The sequence below is a fragment of the Brienomyrus brachyistius genome, chromosome 5 (genome assembly GCF_023856365.1).
Source record: "Brienomyrus brachyistius isolate T26 chromosome 5, BBRACH_0.4, whole genome shotgun sequence".
In the NCBI taxonomy this organism is placed as follows: Eukaryota; Metazoa; Chordata; class Actinopteri; order Osteoglossiformes; family Mormyridae; genus Brienomyrus; species Brienomyrus brachyistius.
Window position 1 is genome coordinate 2,721,538 of NC_064537.1, and position 23,315 is coordinate 2,744,852.

The 23,315-nt window shown below is 51.2% G+C and overlaps 1 protein-coding gene and 1 long non-coding RNA gene across 2 annotated transcripts; both read right to left on the minus strand.

Annotated features, from left to right (window-relative positions):
* Positions 1-693: 693 nt before the first annotated feature.
* Positions 694-22,915, minus strand: si:ch211-216b21.2 (heparan sulfate glucosamine 3-O-sulfotransferase 3A1). Its single transcript, XM_049015819.1, has 2 exons — positions 21,656-22,915; positions 694-1,746 (listed from the first exon to the last, which is right to left on the minus strand). Exons 1-2 carry the CDS (start codon positions 22,150-22,152, stop codon positions 1,125-1,127), a joined length of 1,119 nt encoding a protein of 372 aa, XP_048871776.1. The 5' UTR covers positions 22,153-22,915; the 3' UTR covers positions 694-1,124.
* On the minus strand, positions 3,094-3,548 carry LOC125743130 (uncharacterized). Its single transcript, XR_007398287.1, has 3 exons — positions 3,346-3,548; positions 3,206-3,261; positions 3,094-3,149 (listed from the first exon to the last, which is right to left on the minus strand). It is a non-coding gene; the product is annotated as an uncharacterized LOC125743130 (long non-coding RNA).
* Positions 22,916-23,315: the final 400 nt, after the last annotated feature.

The following is a 23,315-nucleotide window of genomic DNA, read 5'->3' on the forward strand; positions in this document are numbered from 1 at the left end:
CTGCTCCTCTCCACCACCCCCACATAAATCACCTGCATCATCAAGTATGACGTGCAGTGTGACATATCAAAGGTGGCTTTGTGAGGCAGTGTCATGTGACCCACATCGAAGTGAAGCAATATACAGGCATGCAGCCTTTTAGTGAAAACGAATTCAAATGGCAGACTTAACATTTATAGTGAAATAACCAGTTCCTGCTAGGATGGTTCCTGCAGGAACCATCCTGCTAGGCCAACAGCAGCATCATGCACATCTCAAAGATTTCGTATTTGTTTGTACATTTGCATGTTTTACTGAAGAAGTTCTAACCCATCTTTGGTTCTCAGGATGACGACAGTGACTCCATGATTCATCCTTGTACCTGGATCTACCTTGTGGTTCACTGAGAAGACAAGCAGTTAGGGGGCAGGCAAAAGGGGCTTGGTTATCACTGGTTGGGCAATGGCTGTGCCAATATTGCAGCTCTAACTGTGCTATTGGCCTGCGCAAAGCCAATGGCTAGTTCTGCATGAAAGGGACAAAGCAAAAATTCTCAAAAGGAGTTCTGCTGCAATTCTGGCCACAGTAACGATGCACAAATTGGCCCTCAAAAATTCAAAGCTTTATTAGTAGGTATGTCAGCACAGAATATGGCAAACAAGGTTTCATCAAGACTCCTGCCCCCCCCCCCTCCCCCCCATGGGGTGATTTCAGAGTGGGGGTGGGGTCCTTTTCAGATACCGATCAGAACATTGCTAAATGAGTTCTTTGGGAGCTGAAGAGCACACAGTGATGTTTTATGTTTTGAGGGTTTATGATTTGCAGAGGTCAGAGGTGTTCTGCTCCAACATCATGTCCCTTTATAGCAATAACAATAACAATAACAATAGATCCTTTATTAATCCCTGTGGGGAAACTGTCTTTATGCCTCCCTCAACTTGCTCTTTAAGAGTCTTGTTGAAGGACCTGCAGACGAGCTGAGGCTGGGTTTGCACTGGTGACCTTCTGATTAGAGGCACACAGGCTTAGCCCACTGAGCCACACGCTGCCCCCTTTAGAGGGGATACTGATGGTCACCTCCAGCTCCTTCCCAGGACACACACACCAGTGCCCAAGCATAAGCCCTCCCTGCCCAGTCGGCCCGCTCACTCGTCCCAGCCAAAGTTGTGGCCAGTCATCTGGTAGAACTTCATGTTGAAGGGACGGTAAAACTGGCGGAGCCGCTGCAGCACTTGTGGCTGGATGTCGGGGTGGGTCCGGCCCTTGGTCTTGCCCAGGCAGTGCGGCTTGCTGCTGCCCTCGGCCTTCTTCAGGCAGGGGAAGCCCTTGGTCTGGTTGAAGTAGAAGTGCTTATCGGTGACGATGCGCTTGAGGCCCAGGAAGTCCTGCACGCGGGCCAGCTCGCCGGCGGGGTCGCTGATCAGCCGCTCGCCGCTCACGAACAGCATCTGCCTCAATGGGAAGAAGCGCAGCCAGTTGTCCAGGTGCTTGGCATAGATGCCGATCTGCACGGCGCTCCACGAGGTGTCGATGAGGCCCGCGCTGCGGTTCCGGAAGGTCAGGCTCTCAAAGGTGGGGATGTCGGGCTTCTTGGACAGCGTCTGCGTGTAGTCGGACACGGCCCGGGTGACGGGGTCCCGCACCACCACGATCAGCTTGGTGTCCCGGGACATGGCATAGATGCGGGACGGAGCCTCCCGCGTCACGAAGTAGCTGGGCGTCTTCTCCATGGTGATCTGGCCCTCCAGGGTCCTGGGCACCAGCTCTCTGGGGGGGGCAGGGGATAAAAAATGTCATAATTGGGGGCAGCAGAGCATTGAGGGTAGGGTGGGGTGAAGTGATGGAGAAGGGCATGGGGGGCTGTCTTGCAATGCAATTATCTACATGGGGAGACCCCCCCTAACAGTCAACATGTCTGCGCTTAGGCTATATGGGGATGGTACATGTAACAATACATATAATGATGAGAACATAAAACACATCTACATACATACACACACACACATACAGACACACACACATACAGACACACACAGACACACTCACACAGACACACTCACAGACACACACAGACAGACACAGACACACAGACACACAGAGACACACACACAGACACACACACACACACAGACACACACAGACACACACAGACAGACACACACACACACACATACAGACACACACACACAGACACACAGATACACAGACACACACACACATACAGACACACACACACAGACACACACACACACAGACAGACACACACGCACACACAGACACACTCACACAGACACACTCACAGACACACACACACACAGACACACACAGACAGACACAGACACACAGACACACAGACACACACATACAGACACACACACACAGACACACACACATACAGACACACACAGACACACTCACACAGACACACTCACAGACACACACAGACAGACACAGACACACAGACACACACAGACACACACACAGACACACACACACAGATACACAGACACACACAGATACACACACACACACACACAGATACACAGACACACACACAGACACACACACACACACACAGACACACACACACAGATACACAGACACACACACAGACACACACACACACACACACACACAGACACAGATACACACCTGAAAAACCGGGGGTGGATTAATCCAATGATGAAGTTAAACTAGGCTCAGCCCTGCTGTTCGGTTTCGCTGTGTCTCTGTGTTTCGTTCAGGTCATGTGACCCGCCCCCCCCTTCCATAATGGGGACTTAAACGAGTGTATGAAAGTGGCTCATGAATGATTCACACTCTTAGCTGCTGCTGTGTACCTGACAGAGAGGTTCGCGTGTGTGCAGCACTGGCTGCCACAATATTCAACCTCCTCCCCCCCCCCCACAACCCATGGGGAGGTAAAGGGGCTTATTTGTTCTATGTTTTAGAACAGCCTCAGGTCAGTGGTGGATCACCACAATAAGCCCAGAAACAGGCACCTCCCACAATGAGCCCCAAAACAGGCACCTCCCACAATGAGCCCCAAAACAGGCACCTCCCACAATGAGCCCCCAAACAGGCACCTCCCAGAATGAGTTCCCAAACAGGCACCTCCCAGAATGAGTTCCCAAACAGGCACCTCCCACAATGAGCTCCCAAACAGGCACCTCCCACAATGAGTTCCAAAACAGGCACCTCCCACAATGAATCCCCAAACAAGCACCTCCCAGAATGAATCCCCAAACAGGCACCTCCCACAATGAGCTCCCAAACAGGCACCTCCCACAATGAGCTCCAAAACAGGCACCTCCCACAATGAATCCCCAAACAGGCACCTCCCACAATGAATCCCCAAACAGGCACCTCCCACAATGAATCCCCAAACAGGCACCTCCCACAATGAGCTCCCAAACAGGCACCTCCCACAATGAATCCCCAAACAGGCACCTCCCACAATGAACCCCCAAAGAGGTATGAAAATCAGGGAAATTAAAGCATGGAACACTCAGGAATTGCACTCCTGGCTTTGGGAACCGAAAGAAGCAGACAGTGGGACTGTTAATGATTACGAGGTCACGGTGGGCTCGTCAGTGTGGTCTCCATGAGGATGTTTACACGCTGCTTGGAGACGCCAGTGTTAACAGGGGAGAGTGTATGCAGGCCCACACTCCTTGGACCACAGACAGATCTTCCAGGGCGCTTGGCTGGAGATGTCGCATGGGGCAGTGACTGTGTGCCCTTAGCACACCTGTCCTGGATGTTTTCTCATTATTCCAAGTTACAGGTGATGCCTTTTGACTGAAGGCTCCTTTGTCTGCCCCCCTGTTCCCAGCGGCCGGCATCTTGCCCTGGGTTCTTTCACACATTACGCCCATCATGGCCCCACATCCAAATCTCCACATCCCTCAAAGATAAACTAAGAGTCACTTTCAGCTCACTGAGCAGGGAGGAAATCGTGACCTGGGCCTCATCCCCAGATGTCTTTGTGCATAAACACCAGCATTCATCCTCCATGAAAGAACGGCAGGAGAACAGACAGTGACCCGGCCATTAATGAACATGTCCAGCCATGAGCAGGAAACTGAGCCCAGGACAGCGACATCCACCCTGAGCTTCAGGACCTCAGTGGGCCAGAGGCAGAAAGTAAAGATCGGGTTTCAAGACGTATAGAAGCTAAGATGCAAGCTTTCACTTGAGGAGAGGGGAATAGACGGCAGATTAAAGAGGAAAATGGTGAAGGAGGTTGTCATAGTCAAAAAACTCGCAAAAGACCAAAATGTCTGACAAACAACTAAAGTCACAACCTCCAACCCAGCCGGTCCTGGCATGCCCCCCCGATGACCTCCTTGGTGACACGGCAGTAGAAGGTTCCAGAACATCTCCTGAGGTCATTCCCATCCGTGACCTAACCCACAGTGTAACAAATTTGACCGTTTACACAAGTTCACACTCCACTGGAGATGGGGGAGGGGGTGTTATAAAAACAATGTATAGCCTTGTGTGATGTAATGGGATTCCACCCCACCCACACCCCCCCGTACTGCAAACATCTCTTGGGGATTCTCTTATCCCATCAACCTCGCGAGTCCAAAGCATCCTGGACAAAGTCCAAAATTCCAAAATGAAAACTGACAACCTGTGTAAAAATCTCCAATCGTATCTGGACAGAGAAGTGTACGCATGTCAATGTCTAGGGTATAACTCTCTCTGTCTCATGCTCCCTGAGACCCGCTCAGCGTGTGTGTGTGTGTATGTGTGTGTGTATGTGTGTGTGTGTATGTGTGTGTATATGTGTGTGTGTGTGTGTATGTGTGTGTGTGTGTGTGTATGTGTGTGTGTGAGAGTTCAGGAGGTCTCACTGTGCTTTTCACTTTTTAATGCGCCTGTGACCCACTTACACTGAGTTTTTTGCGGGGGTGGGGTGTTGTGTTGGAGCTGGCGTGAGTCGGTGGCATGGGTGGGGGCACTGCGGGGACCTGAGGAGGAGCAGGAGAGAAAGGCGAGGAGGAGGTGGCTGGCGAAGCGTGGCCGCGGGATTAGACTTCGCCAGAAAACGTTCGCCCACCTCCCCATGGTTCTTTCTGCGTGTCAGTTCCTGAGGTCTCAGCGGCCGTAGAGAGATAAGACACCCCCACCCCCCAGAATTGGTGTTTAATGGCCGGGCTCATCTTCGAGGCACTGTGTCCTCCCATCAGCCGGGAGGCACTCGTCTCTGTATCGGAAAGTTCTGGAAGGATAAAAAAGTACATGGACAATAGGGCTGGGGCAGTCCCACCCTAAGGAGCGAGCTTGCTGGGCGATTATCCCAAAAAGAAACAAGTTATAATAATTTATAGCATGAAACCCCCTTATTTATCAGCCGAGAGGGACTGTAGCTTCGGTGATGCAGGAATGAACCAAAATCCCATCATCAGCCTCCCACTGCAGGGAAATCTCATCCAGCCCCTCTCTCAAATCCACTGTCGCGGCCCTGGAACTTAGCCTGGGGGGAGGTAGGGGGTGCACTTCAAATATGCTAAGGGTTTGCTTTTTCAGGATTAGCCCAAATGCGAGAGGTGACATGTTCTGCAGCTGGATGATAATCCATCAAGCTGGTTACGTAATAACAGCATTAATCAGGGAATGAATTATTGTAATGTCTCTGCATGATGTCCAACTGTATATTTCACTTTATACTTGCAGTAGATTAAGAAAAATACAATGACATTTGAATTCGTGTTAAAGATCCCCAGTATTTCTGTAATTGCGGTTTGGTGCCGGAGAGGTCTGCCTGGTGATGGGACAGACCTGCCTGAGCTTCCTGCTGGCCCGCATGCCGGGCAGGTCTGCCTGGTGATGGGACAGACCTGACTGAGCTTCCTGCTGGCCCGCATGCAGGGCAGGTCTGCCTGGTGATGGGACAGACCTGACTGAGCATCCTGCTGGCCCGCATGGCGGGCAGGTCTGCCTGGTGATGGGACAGACCTGACTGAGCATCCTGCTGGCCCGCATGCAGGGCAGGTCTGTCTGGTGATGGGACAGACCTGACTGAGCATCCTGCTGGCCTGCATGCAGGGCAGGTCTGTCTGGTGATGGGACAGACCTCACTGAGCTTCCTGCTGGCCCGCATGGCAGGCAGGTCTGCCTGGTGATGGGACAGACCTGACTGAGCATCCTGCTGGCCCGCATGGCGGGCAGGTCTGCCTGGTGATGGGACAGACCTCACTGAGCTTCCTGCTGGCCCGCATGCCGGGCAGGTCTGCCTGGTGATGGGACAGACCTGACTGAACATACTGCGGCACCACGCGCACGACCCAAACAAACGGCCTGTTTTAATCAGCCCCCCCCTGGCCTGGTCCACTGGCTCCTCACTGTATTTGATGTTTGACAGGTGAATTAGAGTCCGTGCCCCTGTATTTACAGCCTGATGGTGTTCGGTAGACAGTTCCCAGACGAGATTGGTGACATCTGGACCGGACAACAGAGCATTATCAAGGTGGGAGCCCAGCCTCCATTCACAGAAGGGGGGGTCTCCTCAGGGGAGTACCGCTATACCTCTACACCCAGGCTAGATTTTCAGCCGCCCCCCCCCCCACCCCACCACACACACACCTGCAGTCCCCGAAACAGTCAGCAGGGGCGCGATGTTTAAGCACCAAGCTACAAATACTTTTTAATCTCCCTTCATTCCCATTTCTGCTTGAATCTGCTTTTCGTTCTGCATATGTGTGTGTTTGGGGGGTGTGGATACTGACACTGAGTGGAATTACAGGGAGCTCAGTTAAAATGCACTGGGTGATAGAATTGGAGAGGAGGGTAGAGGACTGGCAGGAAAGGGCTGCTCTGTGGATGGAAACATCCTCATTGCTATGGGGGGGGGGGGGGGGGGGGGGGGAGACACCAAATGTGGTGATGAAGTGGCCGTGGCTTCCAGTAAGCACACTGGTGTGTGAGACAGTGAGTGTGTGTGTGTGCGTGTGTGTGTGCATGTGTGTGTGTGCGTGTGTATGTGTGCGTGCGTGTGTGTGTGCCAGTGTGAGAGCTGTGTGTGTGTGTATGTGTGCGTGCATGTGTGTGCGTGTGTGTGCGTGTGTGAGCGTGTGCCAGTGTGAGAGCTGTGTGTGTGTGTATGTGTGCGTGCGTGTGTGTGCGTGTGTGAGCGTGTGCCAGTGTGAGACCTGTGTCTGCGTGTGTATGTGTGCGTGCGTGTGTGAGCGTGTGCCAGTGTGAGACCTGTGTGTGTGTGTGTGTGTATGTGTGCGTGTGTGTGTGTGTGCGTGTGTGTGTGCGTGCGTGTGTGAGCGTGTGCCAGTGTGAGACCTGTGTGTGTGTGTGTGCGTGTGTGTATGTGTGCGTGCGTGTGTGTGTGTGCGTGAGCGTGTGCCAGTGTGAGAGCTGTGTGTGCGTGTGTATGTGTGCGTGCGTGTGTGTGTATGCGTGCACATGTGAGCGTGTGCCAGTGTGAGAGCTGCGCGTGTGTGTGTATGTGTGCGTGCGTGTGTGAGCGTGTGCCAGTGTGAAACCTGTGTCTGTGTATGTGTGCGTGTGTGTGCGTGTGTGTGTGTGTGTGTGTGTGTGCGCCCCACGTGCTCCTGTGTGACATGGCTATAAATCTCCCGCCGTTGCCCCGGCTGCCTGGGCGTTATCTGCCAGCTCCACACGGGCCGCTGCTTCCGGCCTCGCTGCCCTCCCTCATCTGTCACAGGACCCATGGAGATGTGGGCCGATTGTGCCGCTGTCGTAGCCCCCCCCCCCACCCTCACCCAGTGTGACTGCCAAGCTATTCAAGCATCTCATCTCCTTTCCAAATAATGAAAAATGGCCCCTTTCTCCACCAATCCAGTGCTACATGACGACTGGTGACAGTCTGCTGGGCGCAAAAGCCGCTGACTCTGGCCTGGAAAGGATCTGTTTAATGCCAGACGTCCGCAGGGTCACGGTCGCTCTCTGCACAGCGCCACAGCCTTCAGGTCCCTGATGGTCACCAGCTTGCTGGTCCTGGCTGTGAGGAAATGAGTCCTCCAGGCCACGCGGGGGCAGTGTGGTGAGGTGTGGTACTATGGGAGATCTACCCCTGAATTGAGCTGCTGAACTCGGCCCTGGTCTCGCTCCAAATACTCTCATACTCCAACAAAAAATAAAAACTTAAAGCACCTGAAAAACTTTTTTTTTTTTTTTTTTTTATGTATTCTGAAGTTAAAATGTCCTGATTTATTCAGTCAAACTGATCACAAAGTGTCTGAAGGCTTCTTATTCTCCCCAGGAAAAAATGCAGTGTTTGAGGAATTGGTTCAGCTCAGTCCTTACAAAGAAAATAAAAAGATCATGAAGACTGCATTGAATAAAAATGCAAATATATTCCTGACATCGATGGGAGATGGAGGGAGCCCAGGGTCCCGCCTTATGTGTGAATTTCAGGCGCAACAGTGATTGACTGCTAAAGGTTATGTCGGTGTGAGTAGGCCCCCTCACTGCCTGCGAGTAATTAGGGTCGGGATTTACAAAGTGGGACCCTGTGGAAAGCAAGTCGCTCAGGTAACGTAACACGGTACCACGGCTCAGAAATGTGGGAGGAGGGAACGGGGTAGGGGGGGAGAGAGCACTGTCACCGAACAGGCGGGGCCAGAGCAGAGGGGTGGGGTGGCTGAGGACAGAAATCTGGGGACCAAGAACTCCAGGCTCCTCTCTGGACGCCCCCCCCAAGGAAGGGAACGTCTATTTATCACACGCTTGTATCCAAGGTGACGTACAATCGAGAAGGCAGGGTGAGCCAGTCTCCGGATCGACAGGGGGCTAAGCGCCTTGCTCAAGAGCCCAATGGTCAAAACCCTGACAACCACAGGATGAGAACCAGCAACATTCTGGTTACAGGATCCCAAGCTGCTGAGCCACACGCCACGTCTGTGGAAGGACGTGACCTCATGCTCAGTCTAATTGTGTGCTGCCTCTAAATATTTAATAAGGACGGGAAAGTGGCATCTGTTGTGCAGAATATATTAAGAGGCTCCAATGAGGGTGCAGAGATGTATCCATCTTAGCGTAAATGCGGATCTCCTATTGGCCACCCTAACCATAACCCATGGTGCCTCGTGGTGGAAGAAACGCCCCATGCTCACCGGAAGTGGGACTTGATCCAAGTGGGGCAGGGGGTAACAGGCATGTAACAGAGAAGGCCCCCCGGTCCCAGCCACTACTGTAATGTAAAGGGGAAACTTACCGAGACGTGTCCCCCACCTCCAAAAACTCAGAAACTACCCCGACCAGGGCTGGACTTACTGACTAGGGGGGGGGTCCCCGCAGCCCACCGGGAAAACACCCAGTATGCCAGATGGCCAAGCCAGCCCTTGTCCTGGAAGAAAGGCATAAAGGATACATTCTGATAGGTGCTGTGGTCGGCGTGTGGGTGAGACAGCTGTACCCCAGGACCTGTTTTGGAAGAAAACTACTACCCAGGTGGTGTGACATCACCAGGGAGTTACTGTGATGACTGGGCATGTGGCCCTTGGCTCTGGAGGGCCAGGGCAGCAGGTGATTATGGGTAAGTAGCTGGCACATGGGGGAGGATAAGGCATGATTGATTTCAGCGATCTGGAATTTGCATTTGCATGTTTCATTCTTGATGTAAGTGTCGGGAAGCCTGTGAGTGTGAGGGGGTGGGCTCTGATAAAAATGGGGGGGGGATTTCAGGGGAAATTAAGGTGAGGAGTGCGCCCCCCCCACCCCCACCTCGCATGACTGATGTTTCTGGTGAAGTGAGCAGTTCTGGTGAAAACACTCTGCATGTTAAATAAATAATCAGCCGGTCAGAGGGGGCGGACCCCCCCCCCCCACCAGTACAGAAACATATTTAAAAACTGCCGTCAGACACACACAGCCTGTCCATGTACCCTTGCCCCCACCTGATCTCTGGCTTTTACAACATGATGTCATTACCAAGTAGTGGGGGGGGCAGCTTTTTCTGACCTTCAGGAATACTCATCCTCACCACTGGGATGCTGAGATGCCCTCTCATATAGGGAGGCCCAAATTTAGCCCCGCGAGATGCCTGTATTTGGGCAGGAAGACACATTGTGCTTAGATAACACCAATTGGAATGAATTGCAGGCAATGGGGGAGGGCGGCTGAGCTGGGGGGGGGGGCATAGCAATCCCATGATGCCTCACTCAGCTGCGTGCAGCTGCATTGAGAATATCTGCATAGTGGAATATTACCAACTCTCTGCTTTGGCTAAGTGAGATATAATGCGCACTAATGTAAGTGTGTGTCAAATGGAGAGCCCCCCCCCACATACTTCCTAATTATCTCCAGGGAGGGGGGTAATGGAGACCCATGAATGAACTTTCTGGCTAATTTCAAACCTCACTGTCTGTTCTCCTCGGTAACGAGCGAGTTGATGGCCCCACTTGTGTGTTTAAGGGTATGGGGGGAGGGGGGTGAGATCGATATGCGAGTGGTTTTAAAAAGGGTTTGGGGTGGGGGGGGGACCGACAAGCTCTCAGTGAGATTTACCTGTCCACATTGCTGTATTGCTCTGTGGTGATGGGCCATGTACAGCCTCCCCCGGTTTCTATTGTCTTCCTTACTCCCTTTCCTGATCCTCGGTCCCTTTCCTGGTCCTCTCTCCCTTTCCTGATACTCTCTCCCTTTCCTGGTCCTCGCTCCCTTTCCTGATCCTCTCTCCATTTCCTGGTCCTCGTTCCCTTTCCTGGTCCTCATTCCCTTTCCTGGTCCTCCTTCCCTTTCCTGGTCCTCACTCCCTTTCCTGGTCCTCACTCCCTTTCCTGGTCCTCCTTCCCTTTCCTGGTCCTCGCTCCCATCCTGGTCCTCGTTCCTTTTCCTGGTCCTCCTTCCCTTTCCTGGTCCTCCTTCCCTTTCCTGGTCCTCGCTCCCTTTCTTGATCCTCTCTCCCTTTCCTGGTCCTCGTTCCCTTTCCTGGTCCTCGCTCCCTTTCCTGGTCCTCGCTCCCTTTCCTGGTCCTCGCTCCCTTTCCTGGTCCTCTCTCCCTTTCCTGATACTCTCTCCCTTTCCTGGTCCTCGCTCCCTTTCCTGATCCTCTCTCCATTTCCTGGTCCTCGTTCCCTTTCCTGGTCCTCATTCCCTTTCCTGGTCCTCCTTCCCTTTCCTGGTCCTCACTCCCTTTCCTGGTCCTCACTCCCTTTCCTGGTCCTCGCTCCCATCCTGGTCCTCGTTCCCTTTCCTGGTCCTCCTTCCCTTTCCTGGTCCTCGCTCCCTTTCTTGATCCTCTCTCCCTTTCCTGGTCCTCGTTCCCTTTCCTGGTCCTCGCTCCCTTTCCTGGTCCTCGCTCCCTTTCCTGGTCCTCCTTCCCTTTCCTGGTCGTCATTCCCTTTCCTGGTCCTCGCTCCCATCCTGGTCCTCGTTCCCTTTCCTGGTCCTCCTTCCCTTTCCTGGTCCTCCTTCCCTTTCCTGGTCCTCGCTCCCATCCTGGTCCTCGTTCCCTTTCCTGGTCCTCCTTCCCTTTCTTGATCCTCTCTCCCTTTCCTGGTCCTCGTTCCCTTTCCTGGTCCTCGTTCCCTTTCCTGATCCTCCTTCCCTTTCCTGGTCCTCCTTCCCTTTCCTGGTCCTCGCTCCCTTTCTTGATCCTCTCTCCCTTTCCTGGTCTTCGTTCCCTTTCCTGGTCCTCGCTCCCTTTCCTGGTCCTCGCTCCCTTTCCTGGTCCTCCTTCCCTTTCCTGGTTGTCATTCCCTCCCTGGTCCTCGCTCCCATCCTGGTCCTCGTTCCCTTTCCTGGTCCTCGTTCCCTTTCCTGGTCCTCCTTCCCTTTCCTGGTCCTCGCTCCCATCCTGGTCCTCGTTCCCTTTCCTGGTCCTCCTTCCCTTTCTTGATCCTCTCTCCCTTTCCTGGTCCTCGTTCCCTTTCTTGATCCTCTCTCCCTTTCCTGGTCCTCGTTCCCTTTCCTTTTTCTTGCTCCCTTTCCTGATCCTCGCTCCCTTTCCTGGTCCTCCTTCCCTTTCCTGGTCGTCATTCCCTTTCCTGGTCCTCCCTCCCTTTCCTGGTCCTCGTTCCCTTTCCTGGTCCTCGTTCCCTTTCCTGGTCCTCGCTCCCTTTCCTGGTCCTCGCTCCCATCCTGGTCCTCGTTCACTTTCCTGGTCCTCACTCCCTTTCCTGGTCCTCCTTCCCTTTCCTGGACCTCGCTCCCTTTCCTGATACTCTCTCCCTTTCCTGGTCCTCGCTCCCTTTTCCTGGTCCTCGCTCCCTTTCTTGATCCTCACTCCCTTTCCTGGTCCTCTCTTACTTTCCAGGTCACGCAGTCTGACTCCTCGACACTGGTCACAAATTAGCTGCTATTAGGAATAACATGACATAACATTTCCCAGAGCTACAAAGGCGACTTTTAATCGATGGGCTGGCTTTGGGAGGCGCTGTAAGAGAAACACAGTAACCAGCATCATGTGGGTGGGCCAATCAGAGCCACAGGGTGAATCTAATTTGGGTGAGCCAGCGATGCCGCTGATTAGTGCAGGTTAATTACATTTGGTGTCTTTATTCTGCTGCTGGATGTTTCCTCACTTAAACGAATAGTGAGAAAAATGTTCCAGTCCCAACCGCCTTCGCTTATTTTCATTTGTTGTTGGCGGAAGCAGTCCTGCCTGCTCCACACATGAGTGTAGGCGCCCGAATGCTGTACTGTCTGCCCCCTCCACATTCCACCCCGACGGCGCTCGCTGTCAGGGTGGGGGGAGATACTTACCCAAAAGATAAATTGACAGACAGATAATATGTCTCCCCCCCATTTTCCTCTCAGAGAGGAGCTGTTATTAATGACCCCCAGGGTTGGCCCGAGATAGGTGATCCAGAGATGTTTTGTGTGGGAAAAACTAACTGGTGGAGGGGGTGGAGCTGGGGTCTAATCTCCTAATCTGTGCTAATAAAACTTCTCCAAACTGTTTGTGTAATGAAATAACTGCCGTTGCAGGGACCCGAGCAGAATCGCAGATAAGCTCATAAAAATAAATGCCTGTCCAGCCGTTTGGCTCATCCACATGGGGAGGGACACGGGAAGCAACGGCTGCGTAATGAGGGGGTGTCGTAAACGCAGGATGGCAGGGGCATCGAGAGAAACATGGAGCACATGAGGAACAGAAACAGGACAGTGACTGGTCAAACACAAACAAAAAATGTAGGAGTGAGCCTGAAATGAAGCAGGAAACGTATCCAGTTAGTGATTCTGTACAGCAGGCCTGCACATTAACCAGTATAGGCTCAGCTCTGTACCGTATCCAACTACCAGCTCCCACCTCCAGATCCACAAAGCCAGCCAATAACCAATCACTAACAGCTAATGCAGAACACTCTGGGCCACACCCAGCTGACCGCTACCAACCTCTTGCTAACTGCTGTCACTGGCTCACACCCATGTATGTAACACCCCGGATCACCCCGTTAGCCTCTCGCTAACTGCTGTCACTGGCTCACACCCATGTATGTAACACCCCGGATCACCCCGTTAGCCTCTCGCTAACTGCTGTCACTGGCTCACACCCATGTATGTAACACCCCGGATCACCCCGTTAGCCTCTCGCTAACTGCTGTCACTGGCTCACACCCATGTATGTAACACCCCGGATCACCCCGTTAGCCTCTCGCTAACTGCTGTCACTGGCTCACACCCATGTATGTAACACCCCGGATCACCCCGTTAGCCTCTCGCTAACTGCTGTCACTGGCTCACACCCATGTATGTAACACCCCGGATCACCCCGTTAGCCTCTCGCTAACTGCTGTCACTGGCTCACACCCATGTATGTAACACCCCGGATCACCCCGTTAGCCTCTCGCTAACTGCTGTCACTGGCTCACACCCATGTATGTAACACCCCGGATCACCCCGTTAGCCTCTCGCTAACTGCTGTCACTGGCTCACACCCATGTATGTAACACCCCGGATCACCCCGTTAGCCTCTCGCTAACTGCTGTCACTGGCTCACACCCATGTATGTAACACCCCGGATCACCCCGTTAGCCTCTCGCTAACATGCTTCCCTGCTTCCTCCCATCATTATTCCCACTGGGTTCCCCCCCCTCCTGCTGACCTGGTGCGCTTGAGTGTGTCCACAAGCTGAGCTAATAAGCCATCTTAATTATTGATGTGGTAGTGTTAGCACAGGGGGAGTGGCAAGGCAGGGCTGAGGTGCCGTTTGACAGGGGATTTCACCGCAGTATTAGAGAGTAATCTGGCCCCAGGACAAGCTCGTGGTAATCCTGGCTGTTTGAGGATGGGGGCAGTGGGGAATCACCATGGGGGAGGCAGACACTGGGCGTTTGTGATGTGTTATCACTCCCCTGCTCCCTCAGTACTGGAGGGGGCCATCCACCACAGCGGAGCCTCTGATGTCTTCGTGTCCAGCCAACCTGAGCCATGTTCTCCGATAGGCCTGACATATGTGTTTTAAATATTCAATATCCCGCGTGGGACAAGAGCGTCTTCGCAGTGCGACACCGTAAGGCAACCCGGCGTGACCTCAGGGCGCCTGGGCCGTGAGTCCAACTCATCACTCAAGGGGACAACAGCAGTGCCTTTGCAGGGATCTCACCCCCACAACCCTTCACCACAGGTACAGCTTTCTAATCTTGATGCTCCAAGCTCCCTCCGAGTGTGAAAAAATAGGTCCTGTACCCTCTGATGGTCTGACGCCATGACGTTATCCTCGAGTAACCCCTTCGGCTAACCTGACCCGTTTAAACAAACAGCGTGTAGGTACACACAGCACGCAGACCCATGACCCAGATCCCTTTCAGCACTGGAATACTATGGTATGGAACCTGAAACCCATTAAAAACAGCCCCAGCTTCACCCCTTGCCCTTACTGGAGGCCTTTACACTGAAATTGTCCTTTGAGTAAATTATGCCGACTCAAAATAGAATTAAGCTAATAATGTTAAGATTCCTTTACAATGTTTTTGCTTGGTTAAACACAGGGGCAGATCATATAGGAACAGGCTGGGGCACAGGAGTCATTGGTCTGGGAGGGGGGAGGTGTAGACCTTACAGACCCTTTGAGTTTGTGAGGAGTCCCTAGAGGGCGCCGGTGAGGTGCATCTTGGGAAGTAAAAGGTGGTCTGGATATTCTATGGAGGTACAGTGTCCTGCTGGGTACTGATTCCTGATGACGCCCTGCCTTCACAAGGTGGCTCCTTACTTCACTGGCAAGAACTCGCTAGAGAAGCCCCCCAGGCCCCCTGTCTGCTGAATGCCACCTCCGCCTGGCTCCCATCCCTGCCTTTCATTACACATTTAGCTCAGTGCCTTTGAGCTGAGGACGATTCCCAAGATGCCGCTTGCGAGGAGACAGGAGTGGCAAAGGTTTCTGCTGCCTCTGCCCCCCCCATCATGAAAAGACCTTCCTCCCACAGCTGGCCCTGGTTAAATTTGCAATTACTGGGGCTCAGGTTAAGATTAATTCAATTATGAACCCCACCCCCCCCCCCCCCCCCACCCCCTCGTGCACTCCACCGTGCAAAGTACAGAGCATTCCTCTGTCTCTCCATTGGTCCATGGCCAGTTGAATCAGGCCCAGATGAACTGGGAGATCCCAGAACTATGGGGGTTCAAGACAAAACCCAGCGAATGGGCTCATGATTAGAACGTGGACAAAGATAACAATGACATTCATTAGTCACACCTACACCCAGCGTGGTACCCAACACCAAACCTCACACTGTACCGCACACTGTACCTCACACTGTACCGCACACTGTACTGCACACTGTACCGCACACTGTAGCACAAGTGGGGCAGCAGCAAGGCTCTGCTCTAAGCCTTCCCTGCCCAGTGAGACTTCGGTTCGAATCATATAAATCTTATAAATGTATATACAGGTTAAAAAAACCCTGCGCAACCTCAGGGTGACCCCTGTGTGACCTCGGCGTGACCTCAACATGACCCTAGCAGGTCCCAGAAACACGCTGGGGCACGAAGGCAGAGTGTACAAGCAGCCTGATCTTCGAGCTTGTGGCAGAGTCGGGGGGGGTGGGGGATGTCGATCAATTATGAGGATTGTCATCCTGGGGAGGGAAGTGTTGGTCAATTATGAGGCATATCATCCTGCACTGAGACTCCAGAGAATAGTGAGATATGTTTGTTTGCCCAAAGCATGGGGGAGGGGCATGGGAACAGAGTGTAGATCTGAGCATGTGTGTGTGCGTGTGTGTGTGCGTGTACGTGTGTGTGTGTACGTTTGTGTGTATGTGTGTGTGTGTACGTGTGTGTGTGTACATGTGTGTGTATGTACGTGTGTGTGTGTACATGTGTGTGTGCGTGTGTACGTGTGTGTGTGTACATGTGTGTGTGCGTGTGTACGTGTGTGTGTACATGTGTGTGTGCGTGTGTGTGTACGTGTGTGTGCGTGTGTGTACGTGTGTGTGTACATGTGTGTGTGTACGTGTGTGTGTACATGTGTGTGTACGTGTGTGTGTACATGCGTGTGTGTACGTGTGTACATGTGTGGGTGTGTAAGTGTGTGTGTGCGTTTGTGTCATGTGGTGCTGCCCGCTGTAATCTCCCCATTTAAACGGCCGTCTGCACACACCCCACAGGAAATTCCGCTGACCTCCTGTCACCACAGGCCCCACCCCAGCCACCCACCTCGCCCGCTCGGTTTCCCAGCAGCGCTGTAATCCACACAGATGAGAGGGATTTAAGGCGACTGTGCTGGCAACCCGATCAGTATATGTGAAACACATTTCTGTTATTAGCATCAGCAGACACTGTCATTCAAAGGGGGTCTCGGGCACTCATACCACACACTGCAAAAACATGGGAACTCGGACATAAACATATGCTGTACAGGTGGCACAGTGGCCTCAGGATAGGGATTTCAGTCCTGCCCCCCCCCCTCCTTGTGTGTGCATGTGTGGAGTTTCCATGTTCCCTCTGTCTCTGTATAGGTTTAGGGGAATGAGTATCTCCAAACTGCCCACTATGCTCCATGCAATGAACTATCACACCCCTGCCCTGTGCATTGTGGGAGAGGCTCCAGCGAACTGCCACCCTGAACAGGATAAGCAGAACGAAAGGTGGATGGAAATACTCTTAAAGTATCACCCAGAGAATATGGTCATGAAGCCTTTGGATGGTCTGGATGTCCAGTACACACACAGGTTAAACGCCCTGGTCTTCAACCTCAAACCCCCCACTCCTCAAACCCCCCGCCACCCCAAAACAGACAAAAACACCAACCAGAGAACAATGTCCTCAGGGAGCAAACAAGAAAGAGGACTTTTATCATAATGAGAAACCAAAATGAGACCCTGGCTTTTGTCGTGGGAAGAAAAAGCACGGAATTTGAAAGCCAGCTGGACTCCAGAAAGAGCTTCAGAGCAGGAAACGCTGCAGAGTGAAAACCAGCACGTCCACATCTAAGGACCTTCACTGGGGGGGCAGCGCATAGAGCAGCAGGGCAGCCGAGAGCGACTGAGCCAAGGTGGCGTGCTCTGGGGGTCCCCGCTGAGATGGGGGGGGGTGTATTATTAAGAACACTTCCAGTGCCATTACCGAATTTCCCTGAAAATACATCCATGGATTTATAACCACAGAAACCCCTTATTTATCACCATATCAAAGACACTCATTTACTCTCCACTCTATTACGCCGCTCAAAGCGACAGTCTTTCTGGCTGGTATGTAACAGCATGGCTGGGGGAGAGGGCCGGGCGGGGGGGGGGGTCCTGGCCTGGGCCAAAAGGCTTCTGTGAGGATGCGGTCTAAGGGCACGCAGTGAGAAGCAGGCTGTGGCTGCTCTCCCGGCTGCTCCTTCTGCTCCTCCTCAATATGTTGAACTTTTTGGGGGGTGTGGGGGGGTGGCTTTAACAGCAGGGTGAACAGGAGGAGCCGCGATGGACCGTGCTGCACACCGAGGGCACGTTCCCTTTATAAGGCGGCTGAGCGGGGGGGGGGGCACCTTGGCAGGAGTGCAAGTCGGGGGAGGGGAGCTGGACATACCCTGTGACATGAGGCCTCCTTCCCCAAAGGTCAGCCATGTTTCCAGGGGGCGTAATTATCCCATTAGCTGGTCGGGTCTGGCTTAATCCGGCAAGCCTGGTGACTTCAAACGTGCCCCCCCGCCATGGCCACGACAGGTGAAGGGGGGGTCGAACAGACTGGGATGAAGCTTGGGGGGGGAGGGGGTTGGGTGGTGGCAGGGGTCGAGTTCACAGTATGCTGTGTGGAAACATTACTCTGATTGCATCAGGCTGAGTATACTGACCTCCCCCCAGGGGGGGCTATTTTCACGACCAAAGATTGAATGAAAAAGTACAATGCAAAGGAGGGGGGCAACCGGACCGTTGGGCAGAACCGAGTCGCTGACCTGCCTTCTTGACATTTATACTCTGTGTGACTCGGACCTTCAAGTCTCCCGCCTGCTCTGGCTCCCTCTCTGCGCCCGCAGAGCCCATCGCATTCCTGCCCAACTTTATTTCCAAAAACTGAACATGGAGAAGGTAAAGTGGAGCGACCCAGCTGAGGGAGGGAGCCTCGATCCGGTGACCAGACCATGCTCTGCAGCCCAGAGCCAGTATCCCACCACTGCAAACCCCAGAACAAAGGAAGTGAATCAGATGGGGTTAAAAAATAAGGTAGAAACATTTTTTAAAACATCTAGGAGAAAGGAAAGGCACAGAAGAAAAAAGTAATTCTCTCTAAATAACTGGGGACATTTCGCCTAGAGAATGGACAGCGGGGACGCAGCGCACTCATAAAAACATAAAAATATGATTCACATATAAATCTCATGAGTAAATAAAACGATACTTCCTCACTTCCTGGCGATTTTTAAAAACTTGGATATTTATCCAAGTTAAGACGCTCAAAACGATGGGTTTAAGCAAACTAGCTAACGAAGGAAAAACTAAATGCTAGAATAAAAGCAGCCGCCAAATCGCAGAGTGATTTACCATCATCATCGCTACGCGTCTCCACGCCGGCAATTTACTCGAGATAAGTGCGGCCGCACGGTGGGACAGCCGCGGCCGAAGCGAGGCGGCGTCTCCGCGGAAAAGCTCCAGCCCTCATCACCGACATTTCCTGAAATCAAAACTTGGGGGATTTATGAACAAACAGCGCTTTTCCCTTAAAAAAACATAGATAAAAGCTGATCATTGATAATAGGTTGGCAACCGAACCTGTTTCACATTTGTATTTTAAGATCATTACACGTAGGCTATAATCCAGACGTAAAGTGCAGACTGTGCAGGCAATGTCATGGCGAGCGAGGACTCCACAGACCCCTAATATTTACAAGCACTTTTAAAGGGCTTCAGTTCAGTCTGAATGAGCTATAATTGAGCAACTACACCTCCCGAAGCAAACAGTCTGCATGCAAAAAACCTCATTCGATGAGCATTAACTGAGAGCCCCATCAGCACCCGGACACCGTTAATAACAGCCACCCAGCGAGAATCAGACTGCAGTATTTTTGCTACGGAGCAGATGGACTCTGAGAAAATTCGTCACGTCATTATTGTCTTTCCCCACTTCTGGATGCCACTTTCATTCACCCCGCCCCCCCCCCCCCCCAAAACCCCCACCCAGTGCAGCGGAATCTTGGCAGGATGGGACCCTGGAATAGATGGGACCCTGGCGGATACACGCAGCACAATGGATGAATGGGTGATTAAAGGAGTGTGAAAGAGTGATGGGAAAGAGAGAGAGTGCCTTCTCAGGCGGGCGGGGGGCTGGGGCGGCAGTTTGGGGTGAGCGAAAAGGGCCACGGCAGTGGTGTTTTCTCTTCTGTAGCAAAGGGAAGCTCTCTGTCCTTTTCTCTCTCTCTCTCCTTTCTCTCTCTCTTTCTCTCTCATCAGCGAATTATACCCGCGACACTCAGGTAACGTCCCGTTACTCTCCTGATAGTGCTTCATAACAAAGCTGTAATGTGGTCAGTGCCCTATTAGAGCCACGGAGAGGGGGCCAGTCACCCCACATAAGCACAGACAGACAGACAGACACACACACACACCGATACATTACCAAACACGCACATCAATGTACCAAAGTAGGCAAATGGAGATGTGTGTGTGAGAGCGAAAGAGGGATTTATAGAGTTTGCTTGGCTGTGAGATTGAACGGGGAGGGTAGCGGTGCAGGGGCTTCTTGCCGAGGAGGGTCAACCTGTGTTATTGCCCCCCCCAAGCATTTTGGTTAAATATACTACTTCCTGGAAAGATCCGCCAATCAAACCGGGCCGTTTCAGTCAGCGATGCGGGCACCGCCAGGTGCACTGATGCGTGTGAACATAGACACGTAACAAAAAGGCCGTTTCATTCACCGTCCATTGTGCATTCGGCGACCCTAAAGAAGCAGCTACATTTCAAAAGCGCCTATTTATTTATCCGCTAAGTTACTCAGGATCAGTACGGACGGCTACATCTTTACCGGACCATGTCTTAGGTGGTTTGTCGTTTCTAATACATATGCTTAGTGATTCACTTAGTAAAATGATCAATAAACTAAAATAAGTGGAAAGTACTTACATTCATTTTCGTACCTCTAAATTGTTTGGGATAAATCCGCATAAATCAATCGTTTAATTATTTATTCGTGCCACGGTCAAAATATATTGATTTTAATAAGCATGAAATATTTACAATCCAAAAACAATAAAGGCACGATTATAGATTATTCAAAAGTCATAAATATTAATATTTACACAAAATCAAAGTTACCCAAAAGATGGAATTTAAACCTTAGAAACAGAGTGACATATTTTACAAAACGAACGCGCTGTTTTGTGTGATTATAACAGGCCTACTAGTCTTGGGTGTACTTTTATTTCTCCGTCGGTGGTTACAGTCACTAATAGATAACACGCTGCAATGCCTGGCTTTGGCTAAGTGACCGTATACTTTAAATATATTTTAATAATTGATTTAAAAGCAGTTACCGCACTTCAGTGTCACAAACAGAAAAGCCATATATGCTTCACGAGATCCGGCGAAACATTCATCCTGCGGACCTTATTACAAATTCACAACTAAACGGCAGGTCGACGACGCAGTATTTGAATCCACCACACAAAATTATTTAATCTAAGCCTATATGTTTATTCGTTAAACTACATATATTATTGAAATAATCATGATTATTAATGACGCTGTAATTAATCAGAGGAATCCATGACGTTTTATAAACACAAGGAATTTACGTTTACATTACAAACATTAACGTTAACTTTTTTAAACTTTCAAACTATTAACTCTAAAATCTATATTTTATGTATTTAATTCTTCAGGTTAAATAACGATTTTAACGAAGTACTTAAAATTAATATTTAGAAATCTGAGAAATGTAAAGCGCGCGTCATATAAAAATAATTATAAGTGAAACAGTAAAATTGTGCTTCAGAGGCGTAATGAAAAATGAGGGTCACGAATTAAACTGAAATGTGACAAATGACCAAACGGTGTCGGACTTTATTTAAACATAAGTTTCGTTCAAAGTGGACAAGCCGCTTTACCCCGGACCGGCCGCTCCACCAGGGCGGGGCACCTGAACACCCGGCTTGACAAATATTTAATTTAGCACAAATAGCCCCACAAAATCATAAATTTAAAAATGCAATATATTAGCAAAAACAGAGAAACATACTTCTGCTTATTTTGCCAATAATGTTATCCTAAGTGCTCTTGATCCCTCGGCATTGGTAAAATGATAATAATTTAAAAATTGGAATAACAATGACCTGTACCAGTCGAGTCCCTTGTCGTAGTGGCGGTCGAAGAAGTGCGGCTCCGCTCCCACCGCCCTGATGTCGGGATGCACACGCAGAAACTCCAGCAGCGCCCGTGTACCTCCCTTCTTCACCCCGATGATGATCGCCTGGGGCAGCTTTTTGGTCCCGTCGCTCAATGGACTGAGTTTACCTGCACCTCCACTCCAAACTGCTGGTATTGGGCTGGAGGAGCTCAGGTGGGACCACGGATCAGATTCTCCGCCGAACAGCGGAGCGTCGTCCGCAAAGCCCGTCGCGATCCATTTCTGGAGCAGCGTTTTACTCCTCGGCGCCCGCCAGTCCTGCGCGGCTTGGCCACATGCTCTCTGCGGAGCTGACGCCGTGCTGCAGCGGTCCGTCAGGCAGTGCATGAAGTAAAGTAAAGTGAACAGGGTGCAGAGCATGGCCACGAACTTCTTCGAGACGCTCCTCGGCAAGGTGTCCGACCAGAGCCGGCTAAATGCCATAACGGTTCGAGGGTCGCGTGAGAGGGATCCGAAGCCATCCTAGGCAGTCATGTTCAGATCGTGCCATCAAAAGACGGAGAAAGTCAGCGGGAGGCAGCATCACAACGGAACAGACTTTTACTTGCTGTCCTTTGGAAAAATCTCCCTAACTTTATTTTAATTATGAATGCCTGAAATGCTTACTTGCCCCATACGAAATATTATAGTTATGATCAAATGCATCGTTGCTGTACTGTTATTTTTTATTTAGGCTTATTACACCTATGCAGGCAAGATGCGGTCCGTTAACCTTCGGCAACAGACTCGGGGCTGTCAGCTCTCACGCATCTGGCGTGACACTCACGCAAGAGCTCTTATGGCAAATATATATTATTACATTATAAGCTTAAAATTAGCTACATCAAAAGTGCTAGAATAGTTTGCAAACCCTATAAACTATTTATAAGGTAATAAAGCGGTTACATACATGTGAATGCGTGTGCAGACTTGTCTGTAATTGAAAATCCACGCCAGGCAGCTGACCAAAGTTGGTTATTCGTGAGTCTGGATGCCCCATCTGTCCTTACCGTGTTAGAGTCTATTTCTAAAACGAACTCCGACACATATCTTCATTAAAACACAACTGAACTGAAAAGCATAAGAAAAGAGCTGAGAAATATTTATATTATTCCTGTAAATTTAACATCCCCGTAAACTGCGCCAAAAAGGCACCGGGAATTTAACGTCGTTGCTTCATCCGCACGTGCGCCGCTTGTGTCAAACTTCGGCTCGAGATCACGGAAATTGCCGAGCATTTTCGTGTCCAGTCGGAGCCCATACGGTTCGTTAGAAGTTTCTCCAGTTTAACAATAAGGGAGACCAATCACACACCGACGGGGGAGGGGTCCGAAGCCAGGAAGTGCCACGCCCATTGGCGGGTTGTCAGCTTCGGGCAAGGCCGAGTGTCCCCGAAGAAGCAAAAGGCGGTCAGCGTTGCTTATTTACAGACTTAAGAAATTTGTCTTTGTTTTTTGATCAGCTACATTAGACGATGCACATCCAATAGAAATGCTCCTTACATAAACTGTTTTTGGACAATCATGAGTTCTAAGAACATAAGACATTTACAAACGAGAGGAGGCCATTCGGCCCATCAAGCTCGTTTGGGGAGAACTTAACTAATA